This window comes from Saprolegnia parasitica, assembly GCF_000151545.1.
Source record: "Saprolegnia parasitica CBS 223.65 unplaced genomic scaffold supercont2.60, whole genome shotgun sequence".
Lineage (NCBI taxonomy): Eukaryota > Oomycota > Saprolegniomycetes > Saprolegniales > Saprolegniaceae > Saprolegnia > Saprolegnia parasitica.
In genome coordinates this window covers 163,591-185,794 of record NW_012156454.1, presented here as the reverse complement: position 1 = coordinate 185,794, position 22,204 = coordinate 163,591, and the positions used below count along the sequence as shown (strand labels likewise).

At 59.2% G+C, this 22,204-nt stretch overlaps 9 protein-coding genes across 9 annotated transcripts in view; 4 read left to right on the top strand and 5 right to left on the bottom strand.

Annotated features, from left to right (window-relative positions):
* The window catches only part of SPRG_20891 (hypothetical protein), a gene marked incomplete at both ends in the record, with an annotated part of 2,610 nt that extends 942 nt beyond the window's left edge, over positions 1-1,668 (bottom strand). Inside the window, 6 exons of the mRNA XM_012350025.1 lie at positions 9-128; positions 180-600; positions 657-910; positions 968-1,047; positions 1,102-1,218; positions 1,263-1,668. Coding sequence (XP_012205415.1) covers positions 9-128; positions 180-600; positions 657-910; positions 968-1,047; positions 1,102-1,218; positions 1,263-1,668 — 1,398 coding nt within the window. The remainder of the gene's footprint in view (positions 1-8; positions 129-179; positions 601-656; positions 911-967; positions 1,048-1,101; positions 1,219-1,262) is intronic.
* Positions 1,669-4,415: 2,747 nt separating this feature from the next.
* Positions 4,416-6,583, top strand: SPRG_10072 (hypothetical protein; the record flags this gene model as incomplete). The annotated part of the gene is made up of 5 exons (XM_012350002.1): positions 4,416-4,667; positions 4,727-5,057; positions 5,105-5,642; positions 5,688-6,104; positions 6,169-6,583. 5 exons carry the CDS (start codon positions 4,416-4,418, stop codon positions 6,581-6,583), a joined length of 1,953 nt encoding a protein of 650 aa, XP_012205392.1.
* Positions 6,584-6,608: 25 nt separating this feature from the next.
* Positions 6,609-7,459, bottom strand: SPRG_10071 (hypothetical protein; the record flags this gene model as incomplete). The annotated part of the gene is made up of 3 exons (XM_012350001.1): positions 6,609-6,662; positions 6,712-6,823; positions 6,876-7,459. The coding sequence occupies 3 exons, from the start codon at positions 7,457-7,459 to the stop codon at positions 6,609-6,611; spliced, it is 750 nt and encodes a 249-aa protein (XP_012205391.1).
* Positions 7,460-8,895: 1,436 nt separating this feature from the next.
* On the top strand, positions 8,896-9,750 carry SPRG_10070 (hypothetical protein). The gene is made up of 2 exons (XM_012350000.1): positions 8,896-8,980; positions 9,229-9,750. The coding sequence occupies exons 1-2, from the start codon at positions 8,973-8,975 to the stop codon at positions 9,653-9,655; spliced, it is 435 nt and encodes a 144-aa protein (XP_012205390.1). The 5' UTR covers positions 8,896-8,972; the 3' UTR covers positions 9,656-9,750.
* A 972-nt stretch (positions 9,751-10,722) lies between these two features.
* On the bottom strand, positions 10,723-12,276 carry SPRG_10069 (serine/threonine protein kinase; the record flags this gene model as incomplete). Its single annotated transcript, XM_012349999.1, has 1 exon — positions 10,723-12,276. One exon carries the CDS (start codon positions 12,274-12,276, stop codon positions 10,723-10,725), a length of 1,554 nt encoding a protein of 517 aa, XP_012205389.1.
* A 1,318-nt stretch (positions 12,277-13,594) lies between these two features.
* On the bottom strand, positions 13,595-14,082 carry SPRG_10068 (hypothetical protein; the record flags this gene model as incomplete). The annotated part of the gene is made up of 3 exons (XM_012349998.1): positions 14,009-14,082; positions 13,770-13,964; positions 13,595-13,724 (listed from the first exon to the last, which is right to left on the bottom strand). Exons 1-3 carry the CDS (start codon positions 14,068-14,070, stop codon positions 13,595-13,597), a joined length of 387 nt encoding a protein of 128 aa, XP_012205388.1. The 5' UTR covers positions 14,071-14,082.
* Positions 14,083-15,819: 1,737 nt separating this feature from the next.
* Positions 15,820-17,123, top strand: SPRG_10067 (hypothetical protein). Its single transcript, XM_012349997.1, has one exon. The coding sequence runs from the start codon at positions 15,850-15,852 to the stop codon at positions 17,098-17,100; it is 1,251 nt and encodes a 416-aa protein (XP_012205387.1). The 5' UTR covers positions 15,820-15,849; the 3' UTR covers positions 17,101-17,123.
* Positions 17,124-17,648: 525 nt separating this feature from the next.
* Positions 17,649-19,533, top strand: SPRG_10066 (T-complex protein 1 subunit zeta). Its single transcript, XM_012349996.1, has 4 exons — positions 17,649-18,101; positions 18,145-18,228; positions 18,274-18,369; positions 18,428-19,533. Exons 1-4 carry the CDS (start codon positions 17,688-17,690, stop codon positions 19,463-19,465), a joined length of 1,632 nt encoding a protein of 543 aa, XP_012205386.1. The 5' UTR covers positions 17,649-17,687; the 3' UTR covers positions 19,466-19,533.
* Positions 19,534-19,888: 355 nt separating this feature from the next.
* SPRG_10065 (hypothetical protein) lies at positions 19,889-20,991 on the bottom strand (the record flags this gene model as incomplete). The annotated part of the gene is made up of 3 exons (XM_012349995.1): positions 19,889-20,122; positions 20,201-20,532; positions 20,583-20,991. 3 exons carry the CDS (start codon positions 20,989-20,991, stop codon positions 19,889-19,891), a joined length of 975 nt encoding a protein of 324 aa, XP_012205385.1.
* Positions 20,992-22,204: the final 1,213 nt, after the last annotated feature.

Sequence of the window (22,204 nt, the reverse complement as noted above, 5' to 3'; positions counted from 1 at the left end):
CGCAAGACGCACTTGCCGTTGGTCCAGTCGTAGGCCTCCTGCGCCGTGCACTCGGCGACTGCGGTCGGGTTCGAGAGCGGAAACACGATCGGCATGTCGACGTGCTTGGCCATTTCCGTGAGCGCTTCCTGTCCATCCATTTCAAAATGAGATGGTGCATGGCATCATTCGTTCGGTACCTTGGTGAAGGCGCCCTTGGCCGCCGAGAGACCGAGCAGCATCGTCGGCTTGACTTGCTTGATGAGCTCGACCAGCGACGTCTTGTCCGGAAGGTCACTCCGCGCGAAGAACGTCTGGCCCGACGTCATGCCGTCCCGCGCCGTCGTCATGAGACCGTGCTGGTCGACGACGTAGAAGCGGCGACGCGCCTCTTCGACACCGACGCCTTCCTGCAGCATGCCCTGCAGCAACGTCGTCGAGACACCGAGACCTGCGCTGCCCGCCCCCAAGACTACGATGCGCTGGTCTTTCAGCGGCGTCTGCACACGGGCGCAGGCCGAGAGCGCGCCCGCCAGCACGGTCGCGCCCGTGCCTTGAATGTCGTCGTTGAAGCAGAGCTGCTTGAGACGGTACGCGGCAAGCACGTCGGCGGCGTGGTCACTATCAAGAAAGTATCAAGAAAGTATCAGAATCACCCATACATCAAGAAATCGTACCTGGAAAAGTCTTCAAACTGAACCAGTGCGCGCGGCCAGCGGTGACGCACGGCGCGCATGAACTCGTCGATCATGCTCCAAAAGTCGTCGCCTTCGAGGCGGCGATGCTGCATGCCCATGTAGTACGGGTCGTTGAGGAGCGACTCGTTGTTGGTGCCCGTGTCGAGGACCACCGGGAGCACCTTCTTCGGGTCAATCCCGCCGGCCGCCGTGTAGAGTGCGAGCTTGCCGATCGGGATCCCCATGCCGTTGACCTACCATGCATATTGCTGCATGAGCACTCTCCGTCAGTAGAGAGAATATGGACATACGCCAAGATCGCCGAGGCCGAGAATGCGGCTGCCGTCGGTGACGACAATGACTTCCACGTCGTCGCACGGCCAGTTGTACACTAGTAGAGCATACTATTGAGCAAGGCGTCCGTAACGAGTTGAGAGGGACGTACTCATGGACGCGAATTGCGAGCGGTCGGCCGAGCTAAAGTACATGCCACGCGGGCGACGGAACATGGAGCCAAACTTTTGGCACACTTGGCCGACCGTGGGCGTATACACCACCGGGGCTAGTCGAGTCTTATCTCCATGCGATCGAGAAAACGCGACGTACCCATCTCTTCGATGTTGTCGATGAGGAGGCGGAAGAAGAGCGTCTCGTTGCGGTTCTGGAGCTCCGAGAGGAAGATGCTCTTCCGAAGCGGGTCGGGCTCTTGCTGGAAGAGGTCGTAGAGCTTCTCGAGCTGCGTCTTCATGACGAGGCGGCGCGGCGGCACGAGGCCGCGGAGGCCCAAGCGGTCACGCTCGACGGCCTTGAAGCCCGTGCCCTTGTTGTACAGCGGGTCGTGCACGATGTCGATGCCACGCTTGCCCGCGCGGACCGGCGGCTGGTACTTCTTGACCTTGGTGATGTTCTCCGAGCTGTACTCGTCGTCGGCTTCGTACGGCGCGAGGAGCGTCCGCGTCGTCGTCAGCGCCCGCGCCGGCGTCCGCGACCGGAGGAGCGTTTGGCGCAGCATGATGCAGGGTTGGAAGTGGCTCCAGTCGCTGGATTTCTGCCACTCTCTCAAGGAGAGTGAGAGGAGAGTGCACTTCGCTTCCGGATTGGCCAAACTCACGTGTCGCCATGAGAAAAGTCACCAATCATAGCGCGGCGGCTCCTGACAGCCAATCAACGGCGAGGGGATGGCGCTGAAGGGATGTGCCCACGTTGAAGTGCGAGGAGCGCTCGCTGGATCTGGTCGGCGGCGGCTGGTTGTACCAGTAGGAACACGTAGCAGCAGGCGCGTTGGCTGTGGCCATCGCGCAAGCACGGACGCGACTTATGAGCCCTCATGCTATAAGTCCATTGATGCTTGTCCAGCGTGTTGGATGGCAGCGGCTGCGGGTGCTGCGTGGTATGGGCACCGAAGGTCACGGAGAGTGGGAGCCACTCATTGGACTCGAAAGGTGTCCCGAAGCGACTGTGTCACATGGGTAGTGTCACCTGCCTGTCCACGGCGCACTGCGATGTGGCACACCGCTCGAATCGCGCGCACGCTGTCTCCGCTCAAGCCATGGCAACGCAGCCGCGTGCGGCACTTGTTGGAGATGGCGTGGCCTCGCACCGCCGTGTCCTCTGCTCCAAGTGGACCAACGACGAACGCCGAGAGGTCGAGGCAGCGGAGCATCGAGCACCTCAAGATAGAGTGCACGGAGGGTTTTGATGCGCTCGAGGTGAGAGCGTCCGCGATGCAGGCACGTTGACCTTTCTTTCGAAGCCTGGAGACCCAGCCCAGCCCGACCAGCACCATTTCGACGTCGCATCCACCCAGCCCACGAGCGATACATGATCCTTGGCGCAGTGCTCTCTCGCAGACCGTTCAAGCTATTGTCGTCGCATACAAATGCCTCCAAGGACGCAACGGTCGCAGCGTGTTGATCGACGTCGCAAAGGCACTCGCTTAGCTCGGGTGCTCATGCTGCGTGTGCACCCAAACGCGTCCGCCATGACGTGGCGGCACCTCCGCTCGCCCTTGCTTTGAAAGCGCAACGACGGTGCCACGTTGTAAAGCGATGCTCGTAGACGCACTCAATGCGATCCTCCGGGTCGTTTTACCTACGCGCTCAGTATTGTCATCCGCACCGAACCTAACGACGAAGGAAGGCGCATCGCACCAAACCTAAAGCGAAACGCGGCGCTCCATACCATGAAGCATCTCTGGTTCCTCGAACATCGTTCGCAAAGAGTGGGTCGTGCCACCGAGATCAGCCAACGCGAGAGCTTGTATACCGGCAGTCGCTGCCTCAGCGCAGTGCTCAGGCTTGCCGCTCCGCCTTCACAGAGTAGTTCCAAGGCTGCAATGTCCGAGCATTTTTGGCCATACCCTTTGTAGTCGGCCCTGCATGACGGCTACGCTGCGTGATGACCGAGAACGAGTCTTTTCTCGGGTCGTGGCCTCGTCACCGCTTCGGCTCTCCCGAAGCGTCGTACGAGGTGCTTCAAATCAGTGCCGTTTGAGTCGTCTGCCGTAGTGCAATGTCTGCAGTGAGAATAGGACTGCCGTATTGATGCATTATCACTTCTATCTATATATCTATATATCTATCTATCTATCTATCTATCTATCTATCTATCTATCTATCTATCTATCTATCTATTGATTCATCTTTTTATCTATCTCGTCCACTGGCTCTTCCACTGGCTTGGACTGCGGGGTGCGGGGGCAACGCATACACGGCAGCAAGTGAGAGCCATCTCACAGGGAGAAGGCAGTTGCATTGGTCACGCATGAGAAGCAGATTCTGCATCGCTGCGCTGTCCAGCACCATGAATCTCGGCTGCGCCGATGCTACCGAGACCGAGCGAACAAGTATCCAGATATATAAATATCTGATATAGTATACGGTACCACTCTATCCCGCACGTACCGAATCCAATCTAGACCACGCATGCAGCCAACATGGGCGTAGCTAGAGCTGCCTGGAGCCATAAGTCTTCAGCGATACGCGCTTGCATTAGCCAGGGAGGCAGCTCCGACACAACAGGGGTCGCTCGTCCATCATCAAGAGGAGCATGATTGGCTTCGCGCCTCGTACTACGAGGCTCGTAGTACAACAGAAGTCTGCGTCGGCCGACGCTGACCATCTTGGGACGGTCATTGAGACCTTATTTTGTCATGCCTTGCCCATCCCTCGTCAAGCTCTCCCTCGTCGCCGCGTTCTACTTGGGTGCAGCGTCTCACGCTATGATTCGCATCCAAGTGATTCGACTGCTACCTTCCGTGCGAGGACTCGCTCTCCAAACAAGTCGCCGGCCGCCCCAACAAGCACGCACTGCCATCATCCGAGCGCTATTAGCAAGCAGAAGCGTGCTTCTCTGCTAATGAATATTTGTCACATGCGCGTCTTGGCGACCAAGCGACGAGACGCATGGGTGCACCAGCCGGTATCCTCCGCGTCATCCAAACTCGACTGACATGGGAGAGACCATGTCGTCTATGCACGCAATGCGATGGATGCATCCTGGAACCTCTTCCGTCCTCAATGACATTCCACGGACGCTCCGACACACGCCTCAGCTCACGAGGCAACCCATCCCGCAAGCCGCCAAGTACCAAACGATCTCACTGCTACGACCAACTATCCATCTATCCAACTCCTATCCTCCTATCCTCCTCGACTGGATCGTCCGGTCGGTTTTCCCTTGTATGCGGCAGGTGCGTGTTTTCTGCAACCCACCGGCGGTTTCTGGCCCATTTCCAAGCTCTGATTTTGACTTTTTTGCATGGGCGCCAGCGTCGACGGCGATGGCGTCGCCGCCTGCAGCGCCAAGGCGTCCTTCCTCGGCGTCGGCAACGCCGAGTGCATCTCGATGCACCTCGCCTACGCGTCCTTCCTCGTCGCCGTCATCGTCGCCATCTCGGTCGTGCTCGATGCGATCCTCGCGTACTCGCGGCGCGCGATCCAGTGCCCGCAGATGAAGCGCATCGTCAACCGCTTCTTTGAAGAGCTCATGATCATGGGCTTCATCTCGATGGTACACGACGACGACGACGACATGCTGCATGAGGACGATGGGCTCACATGCATGACTAGTGCATCTTTGCCATCGACACGAGCGGGCTCGTCGAGGAAGTCTCATTTGGCGTCGACAACCTCACGCGCCTTCAGCTGCTGCACTTTCAAGAGTTCTTCCACTACGTGGTCTTCATGACGACCGTCTACTACGTGGCGATCATGCTCCTCCTCCTCGTCATTGCGACCGTTGTGCCACGGCTGCTCTACGGCACGCCCCGCGACGAGCACGACGAGCACGCGGCGCCGCTGCTCGAGCACGGAGACACGGTCGACGCGCTCTTGAGCCCGTTGTCCGACGTGTACCCGCGGCAGTACGACGCCGCCAAGCGCGCGCGTGATGAAACCTCGGGTACTATCGCCAATCTGTCGTCGCTCCTCCTGATCCATCGTCGGTAGGCTACAACTTTGTCCATGCGTCGCGCATGTACTGTCTGCTGCGGCAGCGCTACAAGCGCGAAGGCGTCTTCTTCAAGTTCAACTTGCTCAAGCAGTTTGCGCTCTGGAAGAGCTTTGAGCTACTAGCGTACAACGTGTGCCAATACCGAAGCAAGTATTTGTACAAGAACCCGAGTGAGATGCAGCGCATCTTTGGCCTCTCTCACCGGTCGTCGCACCACGTGAGCTTCCGCCGCTTCCACACGCTCTGCACGCGCCACCTCCTCGCGACCGTCGCGCATCTGCACTACACGACGTTCTTCGTTCTCGTTGTGCTCATCTTTGCGGCTGGCGCGCTCCCAACCGCGACGGCCTACGTCTTCCTCGGGCTCGCCACGTGCCTCGCGATCCTTACGTTTGTCATCATGATCAAGACCCTCCGGATCCTCAAGGGCATCATCAAGGACCGGCTCTTGGTGCTGACGCGCGAAGACATTGATGCCATGCTGCAACGGTCGTCGTGCAACGATCCTGATCCTCTCCCATCGCCAGAGCGCCGGTAGATTCTGCTTTGGATTCCAAACACTGGATGACACGACTGTAGGCGCCCGACGCTAAAGGGTGTCGCGCAGATGGTCCGGGCGACGATCCGCCTGCAAATGTCCGTGCTCTGCCACCGGCAGCTGCACTACCACGACGCGCGGTTCTGGTTTCGCCGGCCGTGGTTTCTGCTGCGGCTCTTCCAGCTCTCGACGACCGGCCAAGCGTTCTACCTCGTGTGGCTCACGCTCGTCGTCGTCAAGGATCCGTTGCTGCCGAGTTGGATGCTCGCGTGCATGGTGCTCGCACCCCTCACGTCGCTGTTGATTCTGACGCCGCTCACGATGCCGAGCCTCGTGCTGGTCATGAGCCTTGCGGGCTTCTTCGTCGAGCAGGACCCGCACGGCCAGAACAACAACGGCTTTGACGAGCTCCAGCCGCAGCACCTTACGGCCAAGGACCGCATTCGTATTGCCCGCAAGTACGCTGCTTGCTCGATTGAACGCGAGAGATGGAGGATGATACTGATGCTGAGGATGCGATAGGTCGTATCTTCGAAACACCGAGGAAACGTCGACGAGCGTCCCGTGCAATGCAGACGTGTGCCAGAGTTTCTCGTCCAAGGGGTCGGTGGCAGCGCTGCCGGCGGCGTCGCCCCAAGCCTCCGACATGCTTCTGCACATGTACGATCTGCCGCTGGTGTCGCCAGCGTCGTCGTCGGGGCGCCACTCGAAGCGAGGCACTCGGTCCATCGTCACGACTCCCGTCGAGGCCGAGTACACGCTGCAAGGGACACCGCGGAGCTTCTTCCAGGAGACCAAGATGTTTCAGAACTACTGCTCGAGCTACGGCGGGTATGCCACGCCTAGCAACACGGTCACGACGGGCAACAACTACACCTACAACGACGGCGACAACGACAACAACACCCCTGCAGTGCGGGGCGACGAGGCTGCATGAGTAAATGACGATCGTAAGAAGCATCTCAATGCGCTTTCGTGTACGTGCGGTACTTTGGTAAGAGGGCTCGCTTCTCTTCCTACAAGACATGGATCGTGGTCAGCAAAGATGAGATGAAGACATCGCACCATCGACATGTTGTCTTCTGGAAACACAAACGTGATGCCGGGCTGCGGCGCGGCCAAAACGACCTCGAAGGCTTCTTCGTCCTTGCTCGCGGTCGAAGTCGGCGCGTCGGGCCTATCCAAGCGTGCATCATGAGAGACCTGGCATGCAACATGCTCGAACGTACGCGCTGGTCATGGCGGCGGCGAGGGGCGGCGGGGCCATCATGTGCGGAGGAACAACGCCGGGCGGGAATGCCATGTGAGGCGGCATCATCATGGGCGGCGGACCGCGCATGAGGAGGTGCGGCGGCGGTGGCGGAGGACGCATCGGGAACCCCATCGGCGGGCCACGCGGCGGTCCCATGACGACGGGCGGCGCGACAGGGTAATGCATTTGCATCGGGTAGGCGGCGACCGGCGGCCGCGGAAACAAGGTCGGCGTCTCGAGGCGCGCGCGCTTGTTCGGGTCGTTGTCGACCTTGGAGTAGCCGGGCACGCCTTCCATGCCGTAGACCTCGACCTCGACCGAGTCGCGCCCGGGCTTGGCGTTGGGCACGGTCAAGATGGTCTCCTTGTGCACCTGCGCGACGTGGACGACCATGCCGCTGGCCGTCGAGAGCTTCTTGTTGCAAAAGTTGCACTTGAAGTGGCGGCTCTTCTGGTGCATGATGAGGACCTTCTCGTCCTCGAAGATGCGCTCGCAGTAGTAGCAGTAGACCTTGGCGATCTTGGGCTCATCGATGCCATCCTTGCGCTTCTTCTTCCCCATCCCGTGCGTCTCCTCGATACCACAGAATGCCACCAAAAGCAAAGCGCCGTCTGCGATTGGTCGAAATCCTTCCATTTCGAAGGTGGCCAGGACCCAGACCAGGACGCGGCCCAAGTGACAAGTGCCACGCGCGATCCGCTGCAGACGGCCATGGCTGTACGGCAGCATGGGCTTGGTCCATGTGGGCATGGCATGTGAGCAGACGCCCAATGCGGTCATCGACGCGGTGCCCGGCGACGGAACCGAGGAAGCGGGATGGTTGACGGCCGGGTTCACGCAGGACGCGAAGGCTCGCGTGCATGATCGCGGTAGCTTCCATGAATCGAGTGCGTGCATCGGCGGCGATGCTAGGGATGCATGCATTGTAGCGCCACTCTGTGCAGAGCCTGAAGTGGCAAGCCACATGACGTCTCCTTGGCACGGATGCCATTCCTCGTCTCCATGGACATCGACTTGCATGGACAACGCAGCGAATACCAGTAGTGCTTCTCCGTTGCTGCGCTGAGCTCGCTGGTAGATTGTTTGCCGACACAGCGTTGCAGAACGTGCACTTGCGTCTGCTACGCGTATGGGTGCGACGGACGTTGAAGCGCACACACGTACATCGCAATCGAATTGCTAAGAACTGCATCACAACCGCACTACGACCCGCAGAGCTGGTGTCATCCAAGGCGGTGGCTTGTCCAGTGCGTAGCCCCTCGTGTGTCTCGGTCCACACGAAACGCATCTCTTGACCGCGCCGTCACGACGTGGAAGCATCCACATTGACCACCAGACGCAACTCCTTTCTCGACATCTCTCACCTCGTTGCACTCTTCCATACACTGCCAACTGCCATCGCCAACGTCGAATACTCGTGACTTTACCACCATCATACATCGTCATCATCATCATGTTGCCTGCACGTGCCAGCCCGTTCGTTGTTCGTCGCCAGGACGTCTCCAATGACATAGGTAACGCTAGCAGTTGCAAGGCTTCTCTAGTTCACAGCAGAGCCACGACGATGCGCATCTACTGGCCAGCCTGGTGCCTCCAGTACCTCAGATTCGCGGGCCATGGCCTTGGCAGCCAGCACATCGTTATACACACGATGGCCACGCCGAGGTGGCGCCAAGCGCCTCATTGCCACTTCCAGAGCCAGGCAGATGCATCGCCACGCCCGGCTTCACTGCCATGCAGAGCCTCATGTCCTTTGCAGCGGCGCCAGCATGGCCGGCGCGTCGCCTTGGCGTCGTTGCCGCCGATGCAATAGCCAATCCAACCTGGGATTACGGTTCGTCGTTTTCATTGGTCAAAATTCGGGCCGGACCGCCCTCCACTCAAATACGCTGACTGGTCGATAGCCGGCTCGAGATTATGCGTTCTGAGAGGTAAATCCTCTCTCTTTCAATAATTTTGCCACGCGGTGATTGGTCCGTGTGGTTGATTGGTTACCAAGTCGTTCGTCGGCGCCGGTGTCTCGTCGGCCGGCTTAGTTTAAACGGGAACACTCTCTGACATTAAAAGAGCTAACATGGGCATGTAAGTGAACTACCACCTACAGCAATGGCATGCGACGACGACGACAACGACGACGACGACAAGGATGAGGCGTCAACATGAGCAAGACGACGCTCGCGCGGTTCTCTAGGTGTGCGTTGCATGCGCCGATGGGGCGGCGAAGTCTACCATTCGACGCGATATCTTGCTGTCGCCGCTGTTGTCGTCGTCGTCGTCCTTGCTGCCATTGCGCCACTACGATGTACAGACGAAGCTCATGACTCTTGTAGTGTCAAGAACGGGAAGGTTGTTGTGTTGTTGAACGGCCGCTACGCCGGCCGCAAGGCCATCGTCGTCAAGACGTACGATGAGGGCCACGGCGACCGCAAGTTCGGCCACGCCATCGTCGCCGGTATCGACCGCTACCCCCGCAAGATCACGCGCTCGATGGGCAAGAAGAAGGTCGCCAAGCGCTCGAAGGTCAAGCCGTTCGTCAAGGCGGTCAACTACACGCACATCATGCCCACGCGCTACGTCGCCGACATTGACCTCAAGAAGGTCCTCGATGAGGAAGTCATGGCCACGCCGGAGGCCCGTATCGAGTCGCGCAAGACGATCAAGAAGGTCTTCGAGGACCGCTACCTCAACCAGGCTGCGTGCAAGTCGGAGAAGAAGGCCGCTGGCGTCTCGTTCTTCTTCAAGAAGCTCCGCTTCTAAATGTATTGGCGTTGTCCCTTGTCCTGACTTCAGCAGCCCGCCAGTGGTGATGATAACACGACGACAATATACCAGAGGTTCCGATATTTCCCACACGCCAATGTCTTTTACTAACCTCGTTGCCCGCTCTCCCTGCACCCACGCTTGCCCCGACGACTTGTCTGTCCCAAGCACCAGCGGCGAGTTGCATTGATCGATTGTGGTACTCCTCTGGCCCGCTGATCGTGTCCTCGCTGTCGTGTTGACGTTGCACAACACGTCATTCCACGGAATCTTGCATTCGACACCACTGTCACCGTCGCATGGACGAGGCTTGCTTGGATGATGAGTGCGTGGGACGGCTCGTGTCTCGGAAGCAAAATGCGCTGCGGGGTGCAAACTCGAGTGGGCGGATTGCAGCAGCTCCCGTGGGTGGCGTTGAAAACCACTTTGATCTACGTCCAGTGTTTCTCTGCTTTTGCTAGAACTACCTCCGGCCATGTTGAGCATGAGCGACTCGACCCATGCACATGCCATGTCGTGTCTTGCTAGCATGTAGTACAGGATAGTCTCCGAGTATGCGAGAGACAATGGGCTCGCAGCACTTGAACCTGAACTAGTCGCTGACGTCCATCAATCTCGTCGCTCCCAGTTCCTTCTTGGAGCTTGGACAGTGAGCTGCGGCAGTTGACGCCTCTACCGTAACACTGGATCCTCATATTTTACGCAGCTCTTAACCACCAGCCCAGGACCCGACAATGTATTGTATCAATCTATCAGCAAGATCGTCCGACCAAAAAGCCATGAAGAGGGGACTTTACAGGAGAACCCTGGGGCCACGGCGCCAGCAGTCCGTTGGTTCCTAAGCACTTTCGCATCCAGTACATCCCATTGCCCATCCACAGCCTCCAAAGCTTCGAGGCTTCGTCCCAATCAGTTCTTAGATCTGCGTCGGACCACTTGACCGACCCCTAGACGTTACCCCACCCCGCCCGACGAAAACTGAGCGATTTTTGTGCTCGACATGCGGTTGCAGATAACCTGTCTCGTATAAACACTTTCGTTATTGATGGAATCAACGCAAGATCCTACTTGAGCGCTGCAACGACCGCGCTGCTGCTGGGGCGTTTTGCGGGGTTGGTGTGCCAGCACTGGCGCACGATGTCGGCAACGCTGGACGGGAGCGCCGCGAGGTCAAAGGCCGGCGTCTCGACGTGGGCGTAGAGGTACAGGTCGCCGGCGACGAGGCCCTTCTCTGCATACAGCGCCTTGCACGGCCGGTCGCGCGTGAAGATTTCGGCGATGAGCACACCGAGCGCATACACGTCGGTGGCCATCGTCGTCGTGGGCGGCGACAACGTGCGGAGTTCGGGCGCTTGGTACGGGACTTCAAACGCGCCGAACGTCGTGTTGCACGGCCGCGTGTCGAGATACTCGCGCTTCATGAGCTCAAAGACGTTGAGCTTGCACTGGAGGTGGGCGTTGACGAGCGCTTTCTCGCTCGTGAGGTGGCCGAACACAATTTTGTGCGACTCGTGGAGGTACGCCAAGCCGGTGGCCAGCGAAAGCGCCATCGCGCGCTTCTGGTCGTTGGAGAGGACGAGGGTCGCGTCGAGGAGCGCAGCGCTCAGCGCGCCCTTCTCCATAAACTCGGACACGGCGCAGAGCCGCGTCTGGAAGTTCATGAGGCAGACGCCCGAGATGGACGTAATGGACTGCGACTGCACTTTGCAGACGTCGTGGATCGACCGAATGAAATCGGCGCGCAACTCGACGGACGCGGTCGGGTAGTCCATGCCCTTGAGCGCGACCTTTTGCCCGTGCACGTTGCAGCTAAAGAGGTTGTGCCCGCCCTTGATCGCCGACGTCTTGAGCGTCTCAATGTCCATCCAGAGCGGCTTGAGGTCGTCGCGCTGCGAGAGCTGCGTGAGGAGCGACTCCGTGTGCCTCGGCTTGGGCTCCGCGACCACCGTCGACGTCGACGTCGTCGCAGACGTGGCCGGCGGCGGCGACGACGCCTTGATGGCCTTGGGCGCGCCGTCCACCGAGTCGATGCCGAGGTACGAGTCCTGGTGGTCGGGAAAGTCGGGCGACCGCACCGCGCGCTTCTTCTTGCGCTGGTAAATGACAAAGAAGACGACCGCGACCAGCGCGACAACGCCAACGATCGACCCGACAATCGCACCGGTGTTGGACGACGACGACTCTGACGTCGGTATCGCCGGCCCCATCGTCGCTGTGGCCGTCGGCGCTGTCGTCTCCGTCGCGGTCGCGTTCGTTGGCAGACATGCGATCGACGGGCTGTCCGGCATCCAGTGTTCGCCCTTGCACGTAAATCTGATGGTTTGGTTGTGCGACGACCCGCTGCCGTTGAGCGGCCTCATGGAGTCGACCTTGCAGCAGTTGTCCGGCACCGACTCCTGCTGCGGGCAGAAGATGAGCACGTCTTTTGGCGCGGGACCACCGGGGCAGGCAATGAGGTTGGACGTCAAAAGGCACGGGGGGCCAGAGCAGGTTCTATTCGTGTTCGGCGCAGTCGTTGGCGCCGGCGTACTCGACGGCGCTACCGTTGTCGGCGTCGGCGTCTCTTGTTTGGTTGCTTCTCCTGTGGTGCCCTCGGCGGCGGCGTGGGCGGCGACCATGCTGGGCTTGCCAATATGGCGTGCGATCGCGTTCTGGCTGGAAAATCTATCCAGTTGGCCTTTTTTCCAATTTTTTTCCACGTCCCGTGGTCGTTGTATACAAACACGAAGTTTATCGGCCAAAACGCTGTATTTTATTGTCGGCCCACAATCGTGTGCACAGTGCTGTTACACGCGCAAATTCCCGCGATTTGCACGAAATATTGCCGCAAGGCGCCGAAAAGACGGTGCCAAGTGCCATCGACGACGTCCAAGCCGTACCGTGTAGTACGTGGACGAAGCAAGCGTCGCCTTCTCTCGTCGCTTGCGATACTAGCAACCATTCGCGAAGTCCGAGCGTCGTTGACGACTGCGCGGCGGAGTCGAGGCATGTGTAACCCTCGTGAATCGAGTGCGCAGGGATCGAACCCACTTGGCACATGCAAAACGACTGCAAGTCGACGCTTTAGTCGACTGCCTTGCGACTCGCAGCGGCCGCGATGACGGCTCGTATTGCCGTTGGTTTGATTTGCGACGACGAGTGCTACCGAGTGTCAACATGTGGAGCTACGACCCTGCCAAGGTTGAGTGTCCATCATCTGTGCGACTGTCGTTGTTGTTCGATGGGGTTGGATGGAGACAACACAACCACAGACAACGCACCGCTGCGACACCAAACGACCAACGCGCTCTATTTTTCGACTCGGACCCCTACTACGGGTTGTGGTAGGCTGGTCGGGGTGTAGCCGTCCAGCGCCCAGATACTTCTGGAAAACCGGTACCGTAGTAGGTAGGTTGGGTTGTGCAGGTCGCTCTCAACGGGTTGCTTGACGCTGGTGACTCGTCTGTTTCGGACGGCCCGTGACCTCAACCAGGCAGCGGATTCTCGCGCGAGCGATTGGAAATAGGCCAAGCGCCCCGCTGCTGCCGGCGATATGGCCCGCGAGGAAAGGTTCTTCTTTGGGTTGCGTCGTTGACACCACTACTACTCTCGAGTCGGGTGCCTACGCTGTCGTTTAGAGCCTCCACGCGTATTCGGTAGATTGGCTCGCAGCTACACTTGGCGAGCAACACTGCCTCGCTCGACACAGTGGCCAAGTGGCAAGAGCAAGGAGGTTGATGTGCGAGCAGTATCCTGCGGCTCACAGGAATTTATCGAATGCCACCGGCGTATGCAACCACCCACCTGTCGTAGTCGACGTGCACTCGGTGCGCTGCGGGAAGAGGCGAGGACGTCCAGACAGACCTCGACGCATCGCAAGGGCTTGGACGGGGCCCGCAAATGGCATGTAGTCACATAGCGACAAGGCGGCAAATCCATAGGATAAATGTGATTCGCTTACAGGTCCAGGTAGCGCGGCGACGCGAGGTCCATGAGCGTCGCGCCGACTTGCTGCACTTCGACCTTGCACGGCATCTTGTCGATGCTCGTTACCATGGCCCACGCACCCCAGAGCGTCGACATGGACCTACGTAGCAGGAGTATGGTCGCAGACGCATCCAGACGAATGTACCTCGCCTCGACGCGCACGATGCACGTGTACCGGTGCAGCGTCCGATGGCTGCGCTCGTGCGAGAGCAAGTCGAACGGGTGTGTTGCGACGGCGACGGTGCCAAAGACCTGCTTGAGCACAGACGAGAGCGCGAGCTTGGTTTGCATCGGCTGCAACTCAAAGCTGTCGGCGCTGGTCGATGGCACGATCAGCGACCTATCGCCGCGCCCATCAGAGGCCATCGAGGAGCTTATGCGTACAGATGCAGACGCGCAAAGCAGTGCTCGGTCGGCAGCGCAAACTTGGCATGGATGTTCGCCATCGCGGATCCAACGGCTTCGATCTGGCACCGCATCCGGACATCCGGATGCAAGAGGTACGGTAGCAAATATATGCATGGTCGCCGCTCAGTCCAATAATGACACTATCTCCGTGTTCAAGTCATACACACTAATAGATCATTCTTATACTATAAAATATATGTAAATAGAATGCTCTAGAAAGCAAAATATAGTGTGCCCACGGCCGTGTAGCACCCTTTCTCTTCTTGTCGGTGATCTTTGGCGCAATGGAGCTTATCACGCAGCACGAGCGCATCGCAAATGTCCAGCTTGATTGTTGCTCACAAACACAACCAACGCTGATGTCCTGAATACAAACGTGGCAGCACAGCAAACCTGGAAATGTATCAAGTGTACGCAATATAGTGTATCGATCGTCGATGGGCTCCATGGTGGACGGGAAAGGGCAATCTCCACCACCCAAGGGCCTAGCGGCGCATTTGTAAGACACGGAAAAGAAGCAAAGACGTACGACAGCATCGTGTATGCGTGGCAGATGCCACGAGTGGTGCTTCTGCTTCTCGGGGGCGACGCTGAGTAGGAGATCTCCGACAGAACAGACGTCATATATATTAGGATGATGTCTTCTGTGCAGTTGAAGTGGAGAAGCTGGACGATTTCTCAATGACCACAAATGGCAGCGTCGAGACGCTCTCGGCCGGCGGTTGTCCAGTAACCCAGGTCACTTGAAGACAAGTCGACGAGTCCGTCGCCGTTGGCCGCGGCGTTGACAACCTCGAACCGCCTCAAAACGATCGCGGTCCGGGTCGGCAGCGACGGATGCGACACGGTCGCGCGGTTCATCAAGGGGCGCGCACAAGGCTTCGCGCCTGGACGACGCGGTCTGATACGCGAAGCTGGCATGAGCTCCGTCACGTCGAGTGCTCGTCTAGGGCAGCGACCGCATGCCATGGCCGACGAAGAAAAACGATGCGCGCCGGCTCAGTCATTCTTCCAGTGTACCTTTGGTATGTGCAGACGAAGCGAATGCTCTTGGTCCGTCGCGAGCGAGCGGCGTCGCGAGGTTGGCACCGACCCGTGAGCCCAAGGCAGGAAATAGTACAATTCGTATGAAAAGCTCTTTGTTCTGGCCAAGTCAAAGAGTAGCTTTGCCAAACGAACGAGCCAATCCACGGCAAGCATGCATGCCTGCGAGCTTTGATTGGCTGTTGGCATATCCTGCGCCGACCAGGATGGCGAGAGGAAGGAGCCGATGCATTGTCCGCACCACAAAGAGCGCGAGTGAGAAACCTACGCAGCTAAGAAAGGAGTGTGAATCGTGTACTTGCAGGTCGCACGTACTAGTAAACGAGGAGCGACCGCGTCAACCGCCCGTCAACGACCGAACCGCCGACGCTCCGAGTAGCGCAACTTGAAGTTGGCTTGTTCCTGGCAGAACGCACTGGCAGTGTCTTCGCACGCCAGCGCAGGTGCAACATCACAACCGATGTGGCGCTTCTTCTGCTCGATAGTACGTAGAAGGTGCTCACGCGCAAACGGTCAACGACTCTTCATGTCTCTGCCCACGAGGCTTGATCAATGGCGTAGTAGTAGCATGAACCAGGCTATCTCGATCGCCGCCAATCGATCAGAATCAATCCGTCGATCGATGGGCTTCAAGCGCCTACCAACCTATCAAGCGAGCTATCAAGCGCTTCGTGGTGCGTCGGTGAGAGACATGTCGCAACCAAGAGTGCCACACTCGATCATGCCGCTGGTACAGTTTCAAGCTCGAAACCGACAACGAGACAGGCGGTGCGATGTGGTTTGGCGTCAACCCGCTGCGCTGGAATCGCCCCGTCGGCGTCCGGCCGCGCACCAAGCGGGCCCGCGTGCCGACAGCGGCAGCATCGTCGTCGCTCACGCCAGTGGTGCCCATCGCCAACCAGCCCGCGTCGTCCGATCCCACGGTCCTCGCATCGTCCTCGTCCTCGTCCTCTTCAACGCGATTGGTATCCGCGGCCGAGACGCCGGATCTCGGAAAATGCGTCTCGCAGACGCTCTACGGGCATGCGGGTGGTGTCTGTGCGCTCCTCGCCTCGGACGATCGGTACATTGTCTCGTGCTCGATCGACATGACGCTTCGCATTTGGTCGCGCGGCTCGTTCAACTGCCACCACGTGCTCAAAGGGCACAAGGACGTCGTTTGCGCGGTGGCTCTCTCCAAAGAGCACCTGCTCTCGGGCTCACACGACCACACGATTGGCGTCTGGCTCTGCGCCAAGGACTTCCGCCTCCGGAAACGCCTCGACGGTCATGGCGGGCACGTCACCAAGGTCGCTTTCGTCAACGCCGTGACCGCGCTGAGTGCCTCCGAAGACCACACGCTGCGGCTCTGGGACCTCCAGGCGTATGTCTGCCTCCGCGTGCTGGCAGGTCACCGCGGGTACGTGTCGTGCTGGCTCCTCCTCCTTCCAACGCTACGCTGCTGGAGCGGCGCCTCAGACGCATCGCTCATGGTATGGTCGCTGGAGCAGGAGGCTATCGGCGCGCCATTGCACACGTTTCCGAGCTACCACCGCAAGACCGTGCAGAGCATTCTGCAAGTTGACGATGATGTCGTTGCGAGCGCCTCGAACGATGGCACGATCCACCTCTTCGATGCGGCGACCTTGCATCTGCTGCGCACGATCGACGCTGGCGTTGCCATCTACCAGCTCCAAGTTTCCGCCGCCGGGCACCTTGTCGCCTCCACGGGCCATGGCCAACTCTTTGTCTATTGCAACGCAGCACATAATACCAAGAGCGAGCGATCACAGCAAGCCACCAATAGCGTTGCACTGCAGACGTCGCAGTGGATCCCGCATCTCAAAGTCTGCGGCCGCTTTGCCGCGTGCGTCGCCGAGAGCACCGTGTACGTAGTCGACCTCGAGACACTCGACGTCGTCGCACGCACCGATACGCAGCAAGGGCTCATCCATGCGATCGAGTGGCTCAACACCGTGTCGCTTCTCGCGTGTGGCAAGGACGGTGTCATCAAAGCGATCAAGTTCCCACACCTGCCGCTGTAGCACCCTCGTTGACTTACAAAATGCAATGTGAGCTCATGGTGTCGATGCTGCTGTGCTGTTCATCCTCGTGTGTCTCGCCCGCTATCGCTGCTTGTTCTTCGTGCAGTCATGTATATGCAGCTCGTTGTTGAGCCTCGAGCGCGTCCTGTCATCTTCAAGGTCGCGAGTATGCCTCGCCTTGCAATCTTCTCGCTTGCGGCGCGCGAGCATGCCCACCATGGTTCTCGCTCGGTGCTACCATTGCACGGCGAGATACACGGTATGGCCCTGTCCATGGTTGACAGAGATGCCAGCAGAGCAGATACGCTCCTCGCCTTCGACGCCGCACATGCGCGCGGCGAGGCTTCTCGAGAAATCACCTATGCCCATGGCCAAGAACATGGTATGGTACATGAGACCCATCTCGTCGGCGCGCGGCCGCACGATGGCAGGCGGCGGCCATCCGGGCGAGCCGCTGCCGGGAAACCTCTATCTCACGATACCCCATCCTATCAGAAGACGGAGGCTTAGGGCTTTTTTTGGGCGGCGGGACCACGAATGGGATTTGACTCGATTAAAGTATCGGTCATTCGCAGTTTGGCTTTCCAATGTCCAGCGTCCGCACAGTCAACCCCAACGCCGAGGTCGTCGCCCGCTCCCAGGCGCTCCTCGTCAACGTGAGCGCGGCCAAGGGCCTCCAGGGCGTCCTCAAGTCGAACCTCGGCCCGCGCGGTACGCTCAAGATGCTCGTGGGCGGCGCCGGCCAGATCAAGCTCACGAAGGACGGCAACGTGCTCCTGCACGAGATGCAGATCCAGCACCCGACGGCCGCGGTCATCGCGCGCGCCGCGACGGCGCAGGACGACATCACGGGCGACGGTACCACGTCGACCGTGCTCTTCACGGGCGAGCTCCTCAAGCAGGCCGAGCGCTTCCTCTCGGACGGCCTCCACCCGCGTGTGCTTGCCGAAGGCTTTGAGCTCGCGCGCGAAGAAGCGCTCCGCGTCTTGGACCACATCAAGGTACTCGTTTCTGCAATGTACCGTGGCTCATGTCCGCGGGCAGGTCGAGAAGAAGGACATCTTGCAGGACCGCGAGCTTCTCGCGAGCGTGGCCCGCACGTCGCTCCGCACCAAGCTGGACCAGCAAGTACGTCGTCGCTTGGCTCTTATCAGTTGCTTATTGTTGCTGTAGCTCGCGGACCAGCTCACGGAGATCGTCACGGACGCTGTCCTTACGATTGCGACGCCCGGCCGCCCCATCGACTTGCATATGATTGAAATCATGCACGTACGTCTTGAGCCTCGCTCTCCATGCCGCATCCTCATACATCGTTCAATGCGACTAGATGGTGCACCAGAGCGCGGCCGACACGCGTCTCATCAAGGGTCTCGTCTTGGACCACGGCTCGCGCCACCCCGACATGCCCACGGAGCTCGAGAACTGCTTCATCATGACGTGCAACGTCTCGCTCGAGTACGAGAAGAGCGAAGTCAACTCTGGTTTCTTCTACAACAGCGCCGAGCAGCGCGAGAAGATGGTCGAGGCCGAGCGCAAGTTCACCGACGACAAGGTCAAGCAGATCATCGAGCTCAAGCGCCACGTGTGCACGGACGAGAACAAGGCGTCGTTTGTCATTATCAACCAGAAGGGCATCGACCCGCTCTCGCTCGACATGCTTGCGAAGGAAGGTATCCTTGCGCTCCGCCGCGCCAAGCGCCGCAACATGGAGCGCCTCACGCTCGCTTGCGGTGGCATGGCCATCAACTCGACCGACGACATGGAGCCCAACATGCTCGGGTATGCTGGCCGCGTCTACGAGCAGACGCTCGGCGAAGACCACTACACGTTTGTGGAGGACGTGCGCCACCCGCAGTCGTGCTCGATTCTCATCAAGGGCCCGAACGAACACACGATCGCGCAGATCAAGGACGCGATCCGCGACGGCATCCGCGCCGTCAACAACACGATCGAGGACAACGGCGTCGTGCCCGGCGCCGGCACCTTTGAGTTTGCCGCGCACCAGGCCCTCTACGCGTTCAAGGAGACGGTCAAGGGCCGCGCCAAGCTCGGCGTCCAAGCGTTTGCGGACGCGCTCCTCGTCATTCCCAAGGTGCTCGCGGAGAACTCGGGTCTGGACGTGCAGGACGCGCTCTTGGCGTGCCTCGAAGAGCACAAGGCGTCGGGCAAGGCCGTGGGCCTCGACCTCTTCTCGGGCGAGCCGATGCTGCCGCTCCAGGAAGGCGTCTTGGACAACTACCGCGTGAAGCGCCAGTTTATCCACTTGGCGTCGGCGCTCGCGACGCAGCTGCTGCTCGTCGACGAGGTCATGCGGGCAGGCCGTCAGATGGGCCGCAGCCAAGAGCCCCAGGGCGCCGAAGAGTAAAACGGTACTCGAATCGTCCGCCCGTTAAAGTAGGTTAGTCGTAATACACAACAGTTGAACTATGCTAGATTTGTGATTTTATCAGTCCTCGGAGCTCCATGCACGTGGATCCTACCTTGCCCATGGCGTCCATCGAGCATGCGGCATAGCTTGTCTCGTGCAGCAACAAACGTCGAGGCATGCATGTTCCAGCGCGCAAGCGGCCGCCGTCGCTGACAACACCAAAAAGCGGATGGAGCTCATAACAACCAACACCCCAAAACGAACCATCGTCAGCATGGCGACGTTTCGGTGGGCTACAACGACATCGTGATTTGACAAGGCGGCCCAAGCTCGTCAGTCGGTAATCTGTTGCGCTACGTGCAGCGATTCTTCGAGCGACCGACGCTTGCGGTGGCAAGGCCAAGCGGCGACTGGTTGCTGCTACTGAAGCTCAAGGTTGCGGAAGACGGCGTTGGCTTCGAGCTTTGAGGCCGTTGCAGCAAGAAAGGCGTCGACAAACGCCGACCGCTTCTCAGCGTCGTACAGGCGAAAGTATCCGAGGGCGTCGAGGACGAGACGGGTCGAGCTGCATGCGTGCACTGGGCCTCGCAGCAGCGAGGACGCTCCGTAGCTGTGCGCCAACAACCGGCCCTGGTAGCGCGGCACTTCAAAGGCCTACGCTGCGTGCATGAAGACGTCCGAGAGGCCTGCGACCGGAGCCAAGTCGTGTGTGACTAGAGTTGTATAGAGCACCGGGAGCAACGCCAAACCCATCTTCTCCCAGAGGCTCTGAAGCAACGTCGTTGGCCATGGCTGTGCTACCAGTGCCAAAGCGCTTGCAACGCCCCACACGTTGCGCATGTTTTTGGCGGAGATGCTGGCAAGCGCGCCGGCAGGCGCCGCTCGGTTCTTGTTGATGCGCAGCTGCGGGTTGCGCTTCGTTGCGCTTACCAACGATGGCGCAACGACGTCGAACGGTTCGCGCCGCATCCAGTGGTCGATGTGCTGCTCGATCGTGCTCGCCGGGAGGAGGTACGTGTCGATTTCGATGCACAAGATCGTCGGCAGCTTGTTCGTGAACCAACCTTCGCCCGACAGGACGTGCGCTTCGAGGAGCAAAACAGATGAAATGAACCCGCGCGCGTCATGGCAGTGTCCTTAACGTCACCCGGGGCGAGAAGGTCTTTTGAGTTGACAGGCCAGCAGAGCTTGATGAGCTCCGACACAAATGGAAGGTCCAGTCGAGGGCAGACGGGATGATCCGCGACGCCGGCCAAGCTTGCGACGAGGCGGAAGCTGTGGCTGAGCGGACGGTCCGAAGTGTATTTGTGCCACCGAGTGAGCATGGTCGTCATCGCTCGTGCCAACGGTTCCCAGCCGACGGTCATCAATGTCGCGTGCAGCGAATGGGCCAACGCCATCGATGGCATGATGTCGAGGTGATCGGAAATGAAGTGCGACGTCATGGCGACGTTGAGCGTAGCCAGCGCGCTGCCGAGGACGTCAAAGCTCGTCTTCGTTGGCTTGCTTGCCGCCTGGATCATGGTTGCTGGGTTGCTGCGGCCAGTGCAAGAATGACCGAAACAACCGAGCCAATCCAAAGCGATGATTCGTGATTGCACGCTCTGATTGGCTATTCCGGTATCCAGTTCCGTAAAGGTGAAGGATGCAGCGAGCAGACACAGTGGAGGACCTCCAAGAGAACTGGAGAAAGATCGCGTTCAGTAGCTAGCCTCGACATCAACTTGGAAGCTGGCTCGGTGCTGTCGAGGCGCAGCGACGGGCCGCTACAAGTACGTGCACAGTGACCGCCAACGCGAACCCACGTTATAACACGATACTCTACTCCAACGTCGTTGCGGCGAGCTCACCGATACAACCGTATGGCTCGTTGTCCGTGCCAGCAAACCCAAAGTAGATGTATGTTGAAAGACTGGACGGGTTCGTGTTGGCTGCCAGAGCAAACCTACCCCTCACCTAAGGCGAAGACGCGTAGTATCCCGCTGCTCTTTCAAAACGCGAACCGATAGCTCGGCCCATCATGTTGAAGTACTAGATCTACTCTGTCTAGTCCTCGCTCCATAACATAGGATAATATCGGTGATCAGGGCAAGTGACGCGGGGTCTGCGAGCGCTGGCTGTTGCAATGGTACAAGCACTGAAAGGGTAGCGAGTTTTTATATCTTCAACCGCTCCAATAGCCCGTCATGAGCGTTCCGAGGCGACCAAGAGAAGATATTGAAGCGGTTTAGGCGTGAGAGAACGCTACAGTATAGTTTCTAGACATGATTGCAGTTCATGTCTTCCATGTCCCAAACTCCTCCAATATGAGAAGCAAACGCGTCACGTCTTTGTGTAAGCCATGGGATAGGGCGAGCGCGTGGGCGAGCGCGGAGTGCCGAAATACCGTGGCCACCAACTGATAGATGTGGTGGTGGTATGTACAATCAGATTCAAGTTCTACGCTTCGCTGACCGTGTCATCTCGCTCCGTGGACTTGGCCGTCGCGCGCTTCGTCGGGTTCAGGCGGGCGCGGGCGCCATGGTTTGTGACCTTGAACTTGCCGACGACGTACGGCGCTTCAATGTAGGCAAGGATGCGGTCGTAGAGCTCGAGGCCGAGCGGCTTGCGCTCGCCGCGGTTGCCCCACGAGATGTTGAGGTTCACGGGATGTCCCTTCTCGAGGAAGTTCTGGACACGCTTGTTCTTGACGAGCTCGTCGTTGGCCGCGATGTTGGCCTTGTACTCGACGTCCTT